At 36.6% G+C, this 19470-nt stretch overlaps 1 protein-coding gene across 1 annotated transcript in view; it reads left to right on the top strand.

Annotated features, from left to right (window-relative positions):
* Nucleotides 1-19470, top strand: part of LOC104077778 (serine/threonine-protein phosphatase 6 regulatory ankyrin repeat subunit A-like) — a gene marked incomplete at its 3' end in the record, with an annotated part of 44429 nt that overhangs the window by 9870 nt on the left and 15089 nt on the right. The window contains exon 3 of the mRNA XM_009579142.1: nt 13921-13999. Coding sequence (XP_009577437.1) covers nt 13921-13999 — 79 coding nt within the window. The remainder of the gene's footprint in view (nt 1-13920; nt 14000-19470) is intronic.

The following is a 19470-nucleotide window of genomic DNA, read 5'->3' as shown; positions in this document are numbered from 1 at the left end:
GCTCTGAGCAACCTGATCTAGTTGAAGATGCCCCTGCCTATGGCAGGGGGGTTGGACTAGATGACCTTTAAAGGTCCCTTCCAACCCAAACTATTCTATGATTCTAACAGTCCTTTGAAATCACTGTGAGAGAAAATAAAACATTCCTGTATAAACAAATACTAATAATGAGAATCCCTCCAGTAAAAACCTGCTGAGAAACATAGGCCTCGACTCAGTGCAGCAGCTTCTGTCTGGCGGCCCCTGCCTGGAACCTAGCTTCAGGTGCTGGAGCAGAGAGTCTGAGAAATCTTGTATTGGGCAAATGGGGGGCAGTGAGACCTTGCAGAGAGCAGGTGAAGTCAGGATGGGCATAAAACACAAAACAAGCTGAAGGCAATTCAGATGCTTCCACTGCTGTTTATTGAAGGATTTTTGTAACCTATCTAAGTAACGATAATTATACCTATTTCTTACTCGGAACAATCTCTAATAAGAATTGAGAGAGCTTTTGTAATTAGATAGAGGCATTTTAAATAGTTAATGGTTTTATTTAATTTGGTATGTTTTCATTTTGCATGAGGTATATGTAAATAGATTTTTCGTACGTATGGGAGAGAAGAAAATAGTATATAATCTCGGAGACTAATGGTAGCATTCATCTTCTCTATCCTGTTTGCTCCTGGACTTCTAATAAAGTACAGCTGTAGAACAAGAGCAATATGTTTCTTTCTCGTTAAACTTTTGCTTGGACTTTTGTCTGATGAGCAATACAGTACATTGACATGCATTCTGCTTCTAGATAGTCTCTGTACTAAACTTTCTTAATGTTTCCACCACAAACTGGAACCCCTATTTCCTGTGTGACCAACCTCATGAAATGATGAGTCATGAGACTCTCTTGCTTTATGAAGTGTTCACTTCATTGAAATTTCTTTACATCTGAAGAACAGCAGGAAAATTCTGTGAAGAATCCTATTTATTGGGAGAGTGTGTGTGGTCCTTTGCAGACAGGAGCAGGTTCTGCCTGCTCAGAGCTTCATCCGTGCAGCAATTTTAATGTGGTGCTGAAGTATCTTGCATGCGAGAAGATCTAGGAGTTGGTTTTTAGAAGAGCATTATGTGAATAGCACAGGTAAATGGGTGTGGGTTTTTATTAACAAGATACAAAGTTAGCTTGTAAAGCATCTTGCCACTAAACATGCTCAAGTTTTAATGTGTTTTTAAGGGAGTAGATGGAGTTCAGCTCTACCATATGGAAATGTCCAGGGGTTATTTTCATAAAGAATTAAGTCAGTTTTTAAAAACGTGGTTATTCATTTTATGTATCTGAAGGGATAAGAAGAAACCTTGCTGCAGGGAATGTAGGGAAGCTTTTTCTGTAGGAAAGCTTTTTCCACTTCTAAAGGATCTGATATGAGATAGTTCGCTCCATGGATCTGAAGCCTGACTGATTCCAGAAATGGAGAACTTTGGAGACCTAATTCTTTCGAGTGTTGAGGAAACTTGCTGCAAGTTGTATATTGTAAAGAGTATCCACCAGCTACTCAAAGAAGAATTAAATTCAGTTAAAACAGTTATTTACTGTTACTTAACTTTAATAAATTTGTGGATTTCCTGTTCATTAGTGTGAAATGTTTTTCAAGCATCTCATCTGTAGTGAATAATCAGATATCTTATTTCCTTTTTAGTGGTTTAGAGAGTGAATCATGTTTTTCAGCCTTAATATAAAGTGTGTCTAAATGGTGTTGAGTTCCTCTTCTGGTGTAGAAACAGATTCAGAATGTTCTAAATACAAATCTATATAATCAGGCATTTTTCTTCAGAATCAAAACTCTTAATGAGAAAACCTTGCCAGTCTGAAGAGGAATAATTCCTTGCTTCATGTCGATAACACTGTATTTAGCCTGTGCAAATGAGATTTTCAGATGTATTGAGTTATCACTCTTATTAGAGTGACACAAACAAACCTTCAACAGAGTTATGGGATAATCTGACTAACATCAGCAAATTGCTACTTGGTACAGTGGAATCTGTGGATGGTTGCTCTCAAAAAGTTACTGTTGCAAAGGGGTAGGACTCTCTGAAAAGAAGAACGTGCTTATGTGGCATGGTGCTGCCTTATACAGGTAATGAAAAATATTCTTTAGATGCTTAGTATGAATTAATATTAATGTGACGTCCTACTCAGGCTAATATATCCTCCTTCTCATCAGGTCTGGTAAGCTCGCCTAGCACTATGCTAAGATGGTTATACTGTTTGCTAAACTGGGCAGACAAGCTTGGATGTCTGCATGGCAGTGTTTTTACCATATTGGCTGTACACTGAATTTGTTTTACAGTAATTGGGGGTTTGACAGACAAGTTTTGTTTCAGTCATTGTTATTTCTTTAACATGGAAAAATCAGCATTGATGTAGAGAACCATGAGTAATTAGATCAAATTTAAATGTGTCTCAAGAATTTTGTGTTTGAGTCTCCAGTGTGATTCTTAGTGATAATGATTTTGTAGATCCTGTCTGATTTGCCATATTACTTTTAGTGATTATTACTTAAGATTGTAACCTTCAAAGCGTAATTGAAGTTCTGCATTTCCTGCTGCTTTTACAAAACAAGCCAGAGGCGAGGTCCTGAATAGTTAGAGCTTCCTGGGGTTACTCCTGGCAGTTGCTGTGCCTGTCACGCAGAGGATTGGTATTTGAGAACAGAACATCCCCACTTAAAGAGCAGAGAGAAGAAAAAAGCTCAGTAGACTTAATGTGCATTAACTTCCAACATTGACACAGTCCTTTAAGAATGCATTGCTGGTAATAGCAAGATAGGCTTTGAATTTATTCATTATTTGCAGTAACTTTCTGGGTGAAAACTCTCTATGCGTATGCCACATACCTTTGAACAGGACAGTTTTCTCCACTTTGCAAGTGGTTAAAGCTATCTTGCGTATCTACTGTGGAATATCTAATGCACCATAATTTCCTTCGTACAGTTTGGCCCTTGTACACAGGCTCTACGCAAGGTAGATACACCTCTAAGTTCCTTAAATCTACTCTAATAAAGGATGGATGTGTATCAAAACCTGGGAAAAGAAAGTGTTTCTCGTTTGTTTGCTACATATTGCAGGGAGGTCTATCCTATAAATGCCCAAGGAGGAGGGCTCTCATGGACTGTTGGTAGGTGGCTGTAGGGCCTGGAAAGGCTCATACCGGTGTCAGGTCTGAGGGCAAATGAACTGGAAATTCCTGTTGCAATGAGGGATCTCTGAGTCGTTGCTGAAGAGTATGCCCCAAAAGTTCAGATACAATGTCTGTCTGGAATATGAAGTTTGAGGGGAATTTTCTCAGGCCTATCATATCAGCCTGTACCTTTCCATCTGCAAAACCAGTGGAATTTTGTTCTCTTTTCAGTCTTTATTAAAGTCCTACTTTATTATTATCCTTCCTGATCATTAATTTTGTTTCAGTTTTTATTTGCATGAAATACTAGTTATATACATATATATATATGTAATTATGATAACTTATAATTAAATTACATGATGCTGACTTACTGTCTCAAAGGAGTGCAAATGTCTTGCTTTAGTCGCTGCTAGCTCTTCCTATAATGACAGTTATCTTCTAAGCTTGTTCCCTATCCACTTAGCCTAAGGAATAGTGCAAATAAAATACTTTGATCCTAAGGTTACCAGCACTTTTGGAGGAGTTTTGATCCTCGCTAGCAGAGGCTTTCTGTTGGGTTTCTTTTGTGATCAATGTAGGGACTTTTCATTTTCTGTTGCAGACACTTACTGTTGGATGGAGAGTTTTTTGGACTCTCATTTTTATTCTTCAGAATAGATATATTCTGTTGAATTTTTCTTGCCTAACAATTTGTCTCTGTGTTAGCAGAGCTTGTATTGTGTGCTACTTTGAGTCAGGTGTTAAGAATAGTGAGAGAGTATCTTAACAGAAGGACTTTGCATATTGCAGCTAGTTGACTTGACTTCACAAAGCTTTTTAACTTAACATGCACAATCATCATGTTATAGCTTGCTCCAAGAAGAAGACGTGCTAACATTAAACACACAACCTGAAAACTACATCTTTTCCTGTCACTAAGACAATGCAGTTAGTGAGAGGAATACCTGATTTACATCACTTATAGGGTTGTCATTCTGGCACTAGCCTTTGCAATGAAAAAGGCAGAAACCTCAGCTTTTCTGAACAAAAGTGTCATTGGCCTGAACGTAATGTGGTGGATTTAAACTGGGATGGAGATGTGCATACCTTACCTAGTGTGGTGTGATCTTTCACTGGAACATAAACAGAGCCTGTATTGTACTGTTTCCTCTCTTGGCATATTTTCTTATTTGTGTCCTCAAACATTACAGATAGATGACAGAATAGGACGAGGCAGTCACTGTCCTTCGTTCAGCCCGATCTGCGAGCCCAGGCTGGGTTGTTTAATGTGCTCTGCATCACCGTACTCTCGTTATTGGAAAGTGCTTTCACGTACTGCTTTATTTTTTTCAAGAATAGTTTGAGTTATTTATCATTTTTCTTATCAGCAACTGCCTTCCGATTAAAAGCTGGGTTTTTTTTCTGCCGTATGTACCAGGTAAATGTTTAAAAATCATATACTTGGCATTTGGGAAGGGTAAAGCCAAGGGAAAGTATTTTTTAATGAGATATTATTGTATCTGTTTTTTTAAATATAGCATAGTTTTGAATGCTATACAGGTTTGTGGGTGGGTATTTTTTAATTTTAATGATGGGGTTTTTTGCTGCCCACCTGCAATGATTTAGTATATTAACAAATAGTCTTGGCCCTCAAAGTTGCTCTGTTTTCATTCTTGAGTTAAAGGAAAGAAAATACATCCAAAATGTCTCAGCTGTACTGTGAGATCAAGTTGCTCTTATCAAAGGGTAGAGAATAGCTCTTTATTTTTTCCATGTATTAGGCAGGAATTCAGTAGCCTTTATTAGAGATAAATGGGACCAAATTCTTGATGTTGGAACTTCCAGTGAAAGGGAGCAGCTTACAAAACCTGCTCAGTTATTCAGGTCCTTATCCAATACCCAAATGGATGCTTGAGTTCACTCACAAGGAATCCTAGCCTTTATAATTTGGGCAAAAGAAGTTATGTAGACATTTTTATTGATTAGAGACCGAGGTTCAGCTTTTCTTACAAGCTGTGCTTGTTCGGTACATGAGTTTGAAAACCTAACCAGCGAGAATTATAACAGTGGCAGCAACATTACAAAACCTGCATGGAACATAAAGGTTAAAAGGGTATGAGATGATGTGTATTTCCAAAAGCACCCTGACTTAGTACTTTCAAAAAAAACCAAAAAATTGGAGAGAGAAGTTTTTGAAGTAAATTACTTGGAAGTGGAAAAATACACAGATGTTTGGTTTTTCAAAATACATCTCTTGAAATACTTGACTACAAGTCAAAAAGTCTTCTTGCTGTGTACATCTTTAGTTGTGAGAAATAAGGATGCAACGTCTACCAGAATACCTCAAGCTCTCTTGTCCTCATATGCGTTGTTATTGATAACTTTCAATCTTTAAGAGTAACATAACTTCTAACAAAAGTAAGAAATTTAACTTCATTCTCTCTTGTCATTGGCAGACAAAAATAATGGTCTTCCAGAAACCAAATGAAAAAAGAAACACTGTATTCTACAAAATTTTGTCTGTGTTCTTAGCAAAACAGCATATTTTTTAAGATTTAGTACTTCAAAAAGGCCTTCTTGAAAACAAGGCATGCTCATGAACTGAATCTCACTGTTTAAACATCTTAACCACATCAAAATAACTTGTATTTTTTTGAGTGTACATCTTTAAATGAGAAATTTTTACTCTCATTCTCTGATTGAGAGTTTAGCTGGCTGTGGAGTCCAGCAGTCATAATCATAGATGGAGTTGAAGCTCAATAGCTGTTCCTTGCGCTAAATGTGCTTCACTTCTTTTTATTTTTGTGTCCCTTTCTTTTGCTGCCACTGTTTTAAGTGGACAGGGCGTCAAACAGTGACACCTGAATGGTGTTTTGTGCCTAATGCTTGTGACGTAAGACAGCTAGCATTTGAAGAGTTAATTTTATTAAAAGATGTCCAGAATAGTGTTGTTTAACAATATGAATTGTTCTGAACTTCAGTTTCCTTTTTTGCCAATCTTTTTTTTGTAGTATAGTATCAACTTGCATTCAAAATTACACTTCCCTAAATTGCTATGTACATTAAAGCTTGGGATTCAATAAAAGTTAAAAGAGCAGATTTTATCCCATCCCCTTCCTGTCAAGTTGTTCTACTGAGTGCCAATATTGAAGACCAGATAGCCTTTTGGAGAAGAGCACTCTGGCATCTGATGTTTGCTCACGTAACTTGAATTCTTGATATTATTTATGCAATTTTTATTAAAGGTATTTCCAGGTGTTACTTAAAAATACTAGAAAGATACAACTGAGCTATCTTGTTTTTAAAAAGGAATTTTTAATAAGAGGTGGTTGAATATAAGTGAATATTCCAATATAATATGTCACTATAATATATATGAATGCTTGATGTTTTTTCTGTGCAAACTTAGTTTTAATGATTTCCACCAGATTGCTCTTACTGTTCAGGCATTTTAGAAAGGAACCAAACTTTTAATGTGCTTTTTATTTATAAGATTTTACTTTGTGTATGAATTGTGTGTAATGGTTCAGTGAGGATTGAGTTTTTTATCAGTTTCCGTTTTGTTATTTGAGTAGAATCAAATAATCATTAGTTGAATGGGAAGTAAGTTATTTTCCATGGATTTTAGTGCCGTTCTGTGAACTTGAACTTCAATTCAATCACAGAAATTCCATTTTAAAAACACCTGGAGGCATCAGGTTAAATGAAGATGCTTTGGGGATTGCAAAGTATGTCCAGACAGCAAAGCCATGCAATGTGAATTCTTCCCTGCCTCCTCCTTGGTGGAGATTCCTGTTTATCTTTGTGTCCCTGTAATGTGGAATGGTATGTGACAGGCAGTGTTGTGCTGCTCTCCTCTAGGTGAAGGTAAAACTCAAATGTTTGACCTGCTATTTTTCTGCAAGACTTCAGATATACCCCAGGCTTCGTGTTAGGGAAGAAACATGATTGCCTGCGATGTTCCAATAGCCAGAAAAGGAAGGGACAGCTGTTCTGTTACGAAGTGCATCACAGTTGGTCACCATTCTTACAGACTCTAAAACTCCAGTTTAGTATGTGTCTGTGATACCTCCCCCCTCCCCCCCCCAAACTCTAACCATGACAGATACTTTATTGTCCCAGGGAAGGAGTTTTCCTGACCACTGTTCATTCTTGTTGTTCTTGTTCATTCATTTCTCATGGTGGAAATGTGGATATAGCTCGAAAGTTTTTATAGCTGAATTTCTTAGCTGTTAGTGACGAAATCAGAATAGATCAGAATGTCCATTTCTGTAGTTTTTAATGCCACTCAGTTAGTGTGGGTTCTCCCTCTTTTGCCCGTTCACCCAGACCCAAGTTAAACTTCTGTTCTGTTTCTGAAATATGCCCACATGCAAAACCTGAACAGCTCTATGGTTTGTTCATTTGCAGTTGCTGAGCATTTGATTTTGGTTTGGAAAATCACATTTTGGAGAGGAGAGTTAGTGTCTCCTTTGCAATTATGTAGCTAATAGTCTTCTCTTCTAACATCCCAAAAGTACTGTGCTTGCTGGTTGCTTTGTGTGTCAATGTAGATCCACTAAAAATTACCTTGTTATGGGATTTTTTTAATTTTTTTTTTTCTTGTGGCAATTCAGAAAATTGTGAGCTTGTGCTCTCAAGGAACATGCATGCTTAGAGTGACATTTATATGTTTGTTAAAACTCTTGGTCTTTCTTAAAATAGTGCTTTTGTGACCTTCTTCCAGGTTGCTTTGTAGTTCTCTTCTGATGTACCTTTTATTTTCTACTGTATATCTACCACTGCCATCTAATTTTTTTAAAGTCTCCACAAGCTACAGTGGCACGCACAAGTAAATGATTTAGTGGTTTAATCCACAGTGTGACAGTTTTTAGTAGTATTATTATTATTACCACGTAGAATCAAGTCAAAGAGCATGCACTATTAAATTGGTACCGAAGATCTTAACTAGAAACAACACTGGGGTTTGGCAGTAACGGCTGAAGTGACCCTCATTGCTAGAGACACTTTACCTACAGGAGAAGGTCTCTAGAGTCATTTGTTACTGCTGTCGTAATGAGCAAGAGGGCAAAGATTCCTCCTCATTTTTTTGTGATTGCTTGGAAGTCTAGATTTGCTCTGCCCTAAGAGATGGCACAAAGAGGGTATGTCCTGAAATGTAATGTGTAGTGATAAAGTCTTATTAGTGAAAGTTTAATACTGGGCTTTCAAAAAACGTTTCTTTCATATGCAGTACAAGTGTTTGTGGAAATAGTAGCATGAGCGTTAGTTCAAGAAATCAATGGAGTCAGCATGACAAATCTAGTCATTTTAACTACAACATATCTATCATCTGGCTTCAAAGGATACTTTGTGGTTAGCTGTGTATTATTTTTGTGGTTAATGGCATGCTTTCCTCCTGTTTTTAAGCATGCAGAAGACTGTTATTGTAGCTTGTTAGGCTTGTTCACTATATTGGAACTGCATCTTAAATTTGAAATACGGTGAGAAAATAGAGGTCTGCTGCTAAAAATGTTGTTAGCCAAAATGAGTTAGAAATTTGTTAATTTTTTGACAATGTGAAGTTCTGAAAATTAAGTTAAGAAATATTGGGGAAAAAAATCCAAAGAAATAGCAGATTGATTACACTCAAGGTAGGGATACAAAATTAATTTGTAACAGATTTAAAAGTTTTGAAAGCCTAATACTTTATCTTTTTCTTCTACTTTCAGTTGACAATAATACAACTAATTTTCAAGTTCTAGTTAAGTTATGCGTTTTTAAGGTACCACTTTGTGGTTGGACATACTTCCAAAGAGTTAATGGCCTCAATTGTAGAATTACGAACCTAAACTAAACTTCTGTGAAGTTTAAAGTTGGAATGTAAAAGCCAAATATTGAAATGTGTTCTTTTTTTTGTGTGGAGGAACAAAAAATTTATTTAGAGTAGACAGTTATTCTACCTTACAAAATGATAATTCTAAAAAGTTCTAAATTCTAAAAAAAATTTTGCAAAATCTGCAAATAAAATTCAGTGTTCTAGTGATTCTCAAGCATAGCACTGGGACTTCACCTTGGGAGAGACCTCTGTGGTATTGGACACTATTTTGTGGAAATATTTTGTAATCATGTTCTTATACATTATCTATGAATTCAGGAGTTACAAATCATGCTGGTGGAATAGTCCTATCTCTCTAACCTAACCGAAAAATACATTAAGTGAAATGTTATATTTAAAAATAGTTTCACTTACAAGGAATGTTTATTAAAGTTATTACCAGGTATGTTGGAATTGAAACTCTTTCAATATTTATGATTGTGTATTTAGGGTTGATTTCTGCCAGGAACAGATGGTATTGAAGCAGACAACTGACAAGTGATACAGCAGAAAACACCTATTAAATGATATTTTGTAAGTGTGATCATGAAATAATGAGAGTATTTTAAAGTGTTATTGCAAAATTTGGTTTTGAAGAGCAGATAGGATAAAGAGGAGTTTTTATGAAGGGGGAAGTTGCATTCATGCTTTTCCTTTTCCAAAAAATACTTTATTTCAATGATTTCAGTTCAGTAGATGTTGAACTGTTTGAAGGGCAAATTGAAGTTATATTCTAATATACTCTTGGGGAAGCTATAGTCAGGGTACAGCAGTCTTACTGGATATGTACGGGCTAATAGAGAACTGCCTTTAAGGCATCTAGCTCCTTAAAGCTCTCTATAGTTGTATGTATTTACTCTAAATGAATTGTTGAGATAGAACCCAAACCAGGAATAGTTATATCTCAAAAGGTGCTTACTACTTTAAAAAGAGGTGGATTTGAATGCTGCATGTTTAAATTAGCCATACATTTGTCCATTGTAGAAGTTTTGATCCATGAAATAACCAGTGAAACAATTAAAGCCTATGTTTTAGGTAAAATGAAACAAAGGTGGTATTACCCTTGTTCTAGGTTAGGGGAGTTATGAAGAAGCTCATAGCACCACTATCCCTGTCACTCTATTCCAAATTTGGTTTTAACGGGGTCATAAGGCCTTCTCCTATGCATTTCTCATGTCATAATCCTTATAGAAACTCCTGTGCAGATGAAATGTTTGGGAAACCTGAGAAATGGAAGTACTGTGAATGGAAGGATTATGTTTTTCATGTAATGCAATCCAAAGGCACATGTAAATATGATGTTGCGGTTTTTGTGACACAGAACTGTCATTCTGAAAAGTAATTCCTTAAGGACCGAGCCCTTTTATTGCTTTTTAGTTTGTTGATAGCGTTGACCAATATCTGGAATTAAACTTTGGCATTTCTTATTAGGAATATAAATGTCTTTGTTGTTTCTACTGGAATACCAACATTCTCTTTCAACTATGTAAAACCTGCCTAATGCAATTAGTGTGATGTATTTCCTTACTAACATTATAGCTGATTTAGAGTTGTAATAGTCCCACTTGCCTTGCAGGTTTTTGAACTGGAAAATGAAGATGGCACAACACTTGCTTTTCTGTTGTCAAATACCGCAGTAATACTGCGATATTTGGAATTAAACAGTACCAACAGTGTTAGATTTTACATTCTGTGTAACAGTGACTTTTATGTGCAAAACCCCCTCTCTCTTGAAGTGTTTCTTTTAGTGTCATTTAAGTTCATGAAATTAAAGGAACAACACTAGGGCCGGTATTTATATTAGTATGATATATTAGTGCTGCAAGATGTCTGCTTCCAAAGTTTCTTGTTAAAACTGAAAGCTTGATTAGCGTTATTTACTGTAATGCTTTATATGCAGTAGTTTGCATTTGCAGATGAAATTTGTTCATCAAGTGATTACTGTTTTTTAATAGAAAGTAGTGGATCTGTATAGCAGTACTTTAGTAGCATTTAAAATACAGATTCTTTTTAATTTTACTCAGACTTCATTTATTAAAATTCACCAATAAAATGTAAGACTTCAGATGGAACAAAATTAGAATTTTCTTTTAATGAAAGCAAAGACTTCTGCATACTGATGAGAGCTTGCTGAATGCAGCATTTCTGCTTTTGTAAGAAGTTCTGAAAAACAGGTTTTTAAATACTAAACCAAAAACTTTCTCACAGAGAAGTTAAATTAAAAAAAAATTGTTTGGAAGCATCAAAAAGTGCCAGCTGTGAAACTAGGGAAAAAAAAGTCAAGGCTTCTGTCGAAGCACCCTCAGCATGCAGAATACTTGTGGTTGATAAAAGACCCTGGGGCTTGGGATTGTTGAAATACCAAGCTCTGGAGTTGATCCAGAAGATGACAAGCCATGAGCATCCCAGCAGGGCTGCCCTGGTGCTGTAGAGCTGGGAAGTCTCCACCAGCCTCCTGCATACGTACCCTCCCAGTTTGTACTCCCTGCTGCAGAACTGGGAGTTGGGCTTTGAATATTTTCAAGCTGTCAGCTTAAGAGCAGCAAAACTGAAATATTTGCATGACTGGAAACAGACAGCTTGAAAGCACAGGAGTGCTGGAGTGGAAATACACTTGTGTTCGAGCTGCTTTCATGTCTGTATCTTGGTGGTTTCAGGATGCTCAATAGTTTACATTAGTAGAGGTTGGATTTTTGGAGAAGCGTGGCTTGAATTTATCAGAAATTTGGACCATGGATGTTTCAGGAAAATAAATTTGGGGTTTGGTGATTAGCATTTTTCTAGACAAATAGCTCCCTTCCTTCCATCATTTTTTTGGAAGATTTCTGATTGGTTATATCAGATTGGTTACTTGCATGACTTCTGTCACTGAGATGTTAAAAAACCAAAAACAATCAAAAAACCAAACCAAAACCAAACCAAACAAACCAACACCACAACAAATGTGATGAAAATTTTGATAATAATGAATTTTGCTCTGTAAGTGGGGAATGCAGTTTTTGCTTGTGTTCCTGAGTGAATACTGTCTCTACAGAAGGACGTACTCATGGCCCATCTTATTTTCTCTAATGCTACAATGAAATTGCAGACAGTATAATATCATACTGATTTTTCTGTGTTCCTTAATCTGTAGATTATAGGCTCTTTAGCATTATCAGAAAGGCTTAAATGGGGTTGCAAAATACTGGGTAGCTATGGTAGCTCTGCTCTTCCAGACTAGAGGAATGAAAACTGATTTTCATTGCTGACTGGTCTTTACTGCCTTTGGGCTGGGGAAACAAGTTTAATATGTGTGTTACTTTTTTCCTTTGTGCTTTCTGTCTTCTTTTTCTGGCCCTCCCCTCCCCCTTCCCCCAGATGGCAAGTCCTTGGTACCAGGGGCTGTCTTTTTTCTCATACATGTGTAATCTGCAATTGAGACATACTGGCAAGTAACTAGTACTGTGAGGCATTATGTGGTGTTAATGATAAGTAAGTAGTATTGATTTCTTATTCAGGGTGCATCAGTGTCAGGTTTGCACCACTCAATTTGGAATTACTTGTGTATAATTCAAAAAATTATGTTAGGAGACATTGTTAAGATGGTGACTGTGTAACTTCGACTTTTTCTGAGCAGGGACTAAACAGGGAGTAGGTTGGTTGGGGCGTGGAATCGTGTGTGTGTGTGTGTGTGTGTGTTGTTGTCTTGGGGGGGGGTTGAGTGTTGTAAGTTCTGAAATTGTCTTTTATGTTTTAGAAGTGACTTTTTGGGTCTCAGCTCTAGTTCTGCTATCAGATCTCTCCTGCCATGAACTTCAATTTTCTTCTTGTATGCTGCTAACTCTCAAGTAGGGATTCACTGAATAAGGTTATTTTGGCAAGGGAAAGGAATGCTTTTCACAGTAAAATGTGAGTTAAAATGTGCGTTAATTTTACTGTAGTTGTGACACAACAGTTGAATTAATAGAAATGTCTTGCAATTTAAAATTTCTTGCTGCTTATGATCCTGACCCCTCACCCCCGGTGTATTTGAAACTCTGCTAAAAAGATCTAGATATCTAAGCAGAGCTTAGGCCAGAACCAGGATGATCTGTCTCTTTTCTGATTTCTCAGTGGCCTTCCTTCAGGGAGCAAACTGGTTGGTTCTTGTTCATTTTTATCACTCACTGTGATGTGAAACTGATCTTATTTTTCTGATTAAGCTATTTTCCCTGGTGCAGGGAAATTGGCACTGATCTTGAAAAAGTTGAGAAATATTTTGTGCTAGTCTTTCAAAAGTGAATCTTCGTCAGTATTCTTTGTGTATGGCTAAGTAAGTTCTCTTACTTGTACCTTCAAAAGGGCCTTAGACCAGCCTGAGCTAATCAGAAGTGCTGGGTCCTGCTTGCATCCTCCAGAGTGTTCTCTGCAAAATAAATTGCATCTCTACCTTCTCTTTGCTTATTTACAGTAAACAAAACAGTTGAAGTTGGATTTCAGTATTTTTGCCCCTACTCACTCCAGCTTCTTTTCTATTTGCTATTTAAAAAATAACTGCTGAAAGTAACTTTAAACTTTCCAAAGAAAATGTTTCTCACTAATTGTTGCATATGAAGGTGACATACCAGTTTTTAACTGTGTAGGACAGCCTCAAGTTCCTGTCTCTGGAGACAAGTGAATGGTGATTTCTAACTGATGGGTTAATCTAAAGATGTGATGAGCATCTGTCAATCTGTGTATGTCAGGAAAACACCGGTTGACTATGTAGGTATTAAGAGTTCCTTAGGGAGAAACATGCTTGTCTTAGTAAATGTGACTAAGGTCTTTAGAGTAATTATGTTTTCTAAAATATAAAATGTACAATATTTGAAAGATGCACTTTTATGCAGTGTTTTTTTCATAAGTCATACAGAATGCTAAAACATACTTTTTTTATTTTAAATAAAACCTTTTTTCCCCCCTCTTACCACAGGATAATGAGAAAAGGACCCCTTTACATGCTGCTGCCTATCTGGGAGATGCAGAAATTATTGAACTACTTATTTTATCTGGTATGTTCTGTTCCTGTTAATGGAAAAAAAAATAACTCTATGCACATCCAAAGAAATATTTACGTACATCTTAGTCTGTTTAGCTTTTATTGAGATATTTAATATACTAGAAGTTAAAGATGTTTGTACTGAAATTTTGGGTTCCAGACTTATCAGTGTTATAATACTATGTAGTTCTGCTCTAAAATATTTCTTTGTAGAAAGAGTAGTTTAACTCTAGTTTGAAGAAGTAATAGTGTATATGTTATAGGTAGATGTTAGCAGCATTGCTTTGGTTCTGAAATGGCCTTCAGAAGAACAATTAAAGTTGAACATGGAAGATGGCATCCAGAGTTGGTTATATTATTTTTAAGTATCCTTTGCTGTTGGCTTAAATGCTCAGAATATAATTAGGATCAGCTGAAAATTTTAAAATCTCTTGTCTTTTTTTCCTATTTATTTGTACTAAGACAAAGTACAAGTTCTGTAAAACAGTATACTTCTGTTAATTTCTTTAAAAAAAAAAAAAAAAAAAGGTAGAACATCAAGAAACTAAACCAAAAACCTGAAAGCAAAACTTCATGACTGAGATACTGAATTGATTGTCTTTGATCTTGGACAAATCTACCCATCAGGTAGCTTGAGGGTGAATTCATGATATGGAGCTTTAAGGTTAAATAGAAAGATTAAAACCTTAACAGTCACATAGAACTACTTTAATCTTCAGTCTGCTTAATGGCACACCATACCTGTGCAAAGCTGGCTATTTCCACACACCCCCCATGCTCCCCATCAACCTTTAATAACAAATTTCGCTTTAAGGAAATGTCACTTTTAAGATTGTAGGAGTCATTCCAGACTTTCAATTGAAATTGCTAGGCACAAATTTAATTTTTATAATTTAGCAAGATATAATCTTCTGATTATATATATTATATGTCCTCTATATAATTATGTATACTTATAATTAATTAATATCACATTATGTATATTTTTATATATGTATTTCTCATGGAAATATTCTGTAGTGATAATTTGTCCAGAAAAGTTCACCTGTGTTGCTAAGAAGATGCTGTTTTTCCCTATCAAGAAAAAAAACAAGTTCTGGTGACTCTTCAATATAGAGAATGATCCCTTTCTTCTGAAAAGGGGTCTTGGATTTGGCAAGGATATTTCTTTTTGTTTGGGTTTTCACAGTGATTAAAACAAAACCAAACAAAAATCCAAAACAACTAACCATGTTATAAACTTTGCAATGTTGTAGTCGGCTATTTCTGGGAATGGAGCTTCTCACTGTTTTGGGTGAACAGAGTCCAGTTACCAGAACTGTGATTGAAGAAAATCTCTCTCTCTCTTGGGCAAAGGGCTTATGGAAGGAGCAAGATTCTAATTCAGATATTAATGAAACAAGATCCTGATTGGGGGATGGCAGTAGGGGAAGAAAGGTTAGTCATGCTATTTGGGCACATAGCCTGGGGATAAGTGCAAGAAAAATTGGAGAACAAAGGAGGGAAGTGAGGAACTAAGAATTAGGGCTGTACAAATAGTCCAAAGTTGAGCTGTTGCATGGAGACAAGGTGGTGGGATGCTGCTGTGTCTGCAGATTGTTCAGGAAGACTGGGAGGCATTAATATGTCTCAGATAACATTTATTTAATGAAAATCAAGATTTACTTACACAAAACAACGCATTAAATAGTTGCAAAATCAAAAGCTTCGAAAGCTGTGGAATGTATAGGCAGTATCAGTCTAACCTTGCTGTGCTCATGTGCTGTGCTGTGGACTTCAATTACATGTTTGTGCCTTGCTGTAGAAGCACAGCCTCATGAATTTCACAGGGAGGGGCTGTGCTGGGAACGAATCGGGGTGGTACAGTGGAGGAGGCACAGATGCCAGTTGTTGATGCATTTGTAAGTGAATGAAGAGGGGCATTCACTGCAGGGTGAGAAAATGATGTCTGCGTGTTAAGGCTGTTCAGTTTGAAAATCTGTACTATACTTGGGCACTAATCTGTATATTACCTGCTTGCAAGCTGTGGGTTTTAGGCAAGCAGCTTAAACCAGACTCTTTAAAAAGTAGTCATCAGTTTAGTCTTCCTCATTTCCGAATGCTGGATTTGAAATCTTTGTGGTTTGTGAAGTGTGAGCACTCACAGCTGTATCTGAAGTGCTGCACCAGCTACTTCTCTGCGAAATCAGGTCTAGGTGTCTCAAAACGCAGAAGCCAAGATTTTTCTTTTAACTCTTCTAATTGGAAGATGGGGAACAGAGGTTAAGTGTATTTATCCTCTTCATTTCATAAAGATATGGAAAATTCATCTATTGTGCTTCAGCTGGAAATCAAATATGTCCTTTGAGACAGATGCATAATGTTACATTTTGTCATAATAGATGAGCATTAGGGAGCGAATAAAGAACGTCTGTTACCACAGCAAGGTTTGAAGGATGCTTGCCGTGTTGCAAGACCTCTTTTTGAGCAATGAGAAAATAGTTTGTTGAATAAACAGCATTTCTGAAAAACAGTCTCCTCTGTGCAGTAAATTTGCATGTAAAAATTCTGTATGTGGCTTTAATTGACCTGTTGTAATATATTTGCACAAGGGATTGAATTAAGTAGTGTAGGCTACTTTCATCCTAGCATTTCTTGCCTTGTGAGAGCTTGGCTTTGCTACTTGTAATGTCCTCTAATGTAGTTTTACTGGAATGTTATTAGGAACCACTTTACAGTTTTCCTGCTGTGCAAGCTATTCCTACAAAGACTGTTTGCATTGACTTTTTTATTCTTTCTTCAAACTGGACCTCAAAATTACTAAAGTCAATATTAATCTTTCCATTACTCAGTGATTACTTGATTCTTTCTCATTATTCTCTATTCTTAGTTAAAGTGCGTATCATATGTTACCTAGACATAGTTGTTGGTTTTTGTTTGTTTTTTTTTTTTTTAAATTTGATTGGAATGTCTTTTGCATCCCCCTCCAGGCGATCCACATTGCTTTCAAGTATGTATTTTGGATCATACATTGCTGTTACAGTATCTTTATATTACTTTGCTACAGACCTAAGCAACCCATATTGCACATTCTGAAGGTGTAACTGATTCAGCCTACTTGCAGACTTTTGTGGAGTAAGTTTTCAGTCTTACAAGCATACTTACTTAGTTTTTGAATTCTTTAGATATTTTCTCACCAAACGTCAAGGTTGCTCTGTGACCTCTTCTACTGTAGTCTTTCACTTGGACAGGGGCCTGAAGGTGATGGTTTGGATACAGACTCTGAACAGCAAAGAAAATTGCTTCAGTGACTCCAGTTTGGGGCTGGACATTTAGATTGCCTTTTGTTTTTTTATCTTGAGACAGTGCTTCACTGAACACTAATAAGCTTGTCCCCTGAGGATGTGAACGTCTTGTCAGCAAATCATCATACCACTATGGTCTGTGGAAGTCTAAATATTCAAATCATCTCTCCCTGTTAGATTGTAGCTAGATAAGCAATTAGCATTCCTAAATTTGTTAGGTAAGGAGGTGAACAGTAAATAAGAAAGAGGCATTATGGTGGTTGTTTATAGTATACAGAATGATGGAACAAAAGTTTATATTTTAGTTACTTGAGAATCATAATTTTAGAAGCATTTTCTTTTTTGTTTTACTCTGTGAAGAGTCGTAACACCCATCACAGTTGTATTTTTATGATGTATGTACAACTCTGCATCCTGGTGCACAAATACATCTGTCTACTTTGCATAATTGCACTGATTTTAATTGTGTAAATACTTGATGGCAAACTACCGAGAAGTAGAAAAGTAAAATAATTGAGGCTTAATTAACTGAACGTCTAAGTTCTTATTCTTTCTAAGAAGTCCTGATTAAAAAAATCAAATCCTTCTTTCAGTTAAGTCCTGCATGTGAACTGTTGTGGGGAGGCTTCTTGCTTTATAAAAAATCATTCTTTCTGTTTGTCCTGTGCTTTTTTTAATGCCATCAGAGTCTATTCTGCAGGCAAGTGACGTGAGGAGCAGGACAGATTAGTGCTATCCCAGAAGGTGTTCTTTTGATTAGTAACTTCTTTCATGTGTTTTCTTTAAAATACTATGCAGACTATTATTGCTTTCACTGGAATCAGTGTAATTCATGAAAACAAACTCTGGATTATCTGTTGTTTTCTTTTGAATAGATTTAGTTACTATATTGCATTGATACTTAAATACTAACACAACACATTTCTGTTTGTTTAACCCAAAATTTTCACTCATGGAGCTCAGCAGACATGACTGTGTGGTCAAACTCAATCTCATTAAGGTTTGGCAGCCCACGCGTTTTTGTTGTGCTTTCCTCTGTGTCAGCTGGAAAATGTAAGAATCGTGCTGACACTGGAAAACTATCGTTACAGTAATAACAGACTTTGGAGGACAGTAAAGACCCACAAATGTTACTCCACGCTACCTGCATTTCTTTCATCTAATTCTGAAGCTATACAAGTATTAAGAGTCCATGCAATGACAGTCACACAGCTCAGCTGTTGGAAGGCTATTGCTGCAAAAATATCAGCTGCATGAAGCTCCCTTTGTTTGGATTGCAGATGTACCCACACACCAAAGGCGTTTCACAGGGGCTTCTTTTACACTGGCTGTATCTTTCGGCCGCTTCCTCTTCTTTTGACAATGACGTTGGCCGCTGTTTTCTTTTCTGAGCTGTCTTAACTTCCCTCTGGCAGCAGTAACAGTCAGTTGCTGTGAAGAAACTGTAGCTTTCTGAAGAAGTGGCTCTGATGCTCTTTGAGAGAGAAAATGACTTATGAAAAGGTAGAAGCATTCAGTAGCTTGAGGAGTCTGAGAACCTCGTATTGCTCTCTGAAGCTCGAGGAGGTGGTGGCTGAGATGCGGCAGGAACTATGACGTTCTGAAAGGAAATGGACTTCTTATATTGACAAGGCAGCAAAGTTCTGGAGGATGGCTTTGACTTGATTGTGGTTTTCCTCCCTTTTGTGGCCAGTGTATCTCCGTTTTTTTTTTGGTGGTGTTTTTGTTTTGTTTTGTTTTTAAACAATAAAAATAAAAACTGTTGTTGAAGCATCATTGTGGCTGGTCAAAAGATACTCCAGTCCTGTCCCCCTCAGATTTTTTTTCACTGTTCTGTAGATCTTCTACTCTGCATTTAGCTTGTGAATAGGAAGAAGCTTTCTCTCATAACGTCTTACTCATTATTTTTGCAGCAATAATTTTCCAAGTATCCAAGTTTTCAGTAGGAAATATCCCTAGATTTCTATTACTGATTGCTCCAATTCATATCTCAAATCTTCTTTTACTTTACAGACTTTTTCTGTATCTCCTCCTGCATGTGCACATATTTTTCTATCTAAGGAAAAGTTTTCTTCTCCATCTGTTCATTCCCCAGTGTAGTCCAAGAATTTCTGCTTGCCACTTTAAGTACTTCCATGGTCATCTTCTCTAGATAAAAGGTGGATCATTTAAAAAGGAAAAACTTCTGAAGCTAATACTA

Source organism: Fulmarus glacialis, unplaced genomic scaffold, assembly GCF_000690835.1.
Source record: "Fulmarus glacialis isolate BGI_N327 unplaced genomic scaffold, ASM69083v1 scaffold3456, whole genome shotgun sequence".
Taxonomy (NCBI): domain Eukaryota; kingdom Metazoa; phylum Chordata; class Aves; order Procellariiformes; family Procellariidae; genus Fulmarus; species Fulmarus glacialis.
The sequence above is the reverse complement of the archived record's forward strand: the minus strand, read 5'-3'. Positions and strand labels throughout refer to the sequence as shown.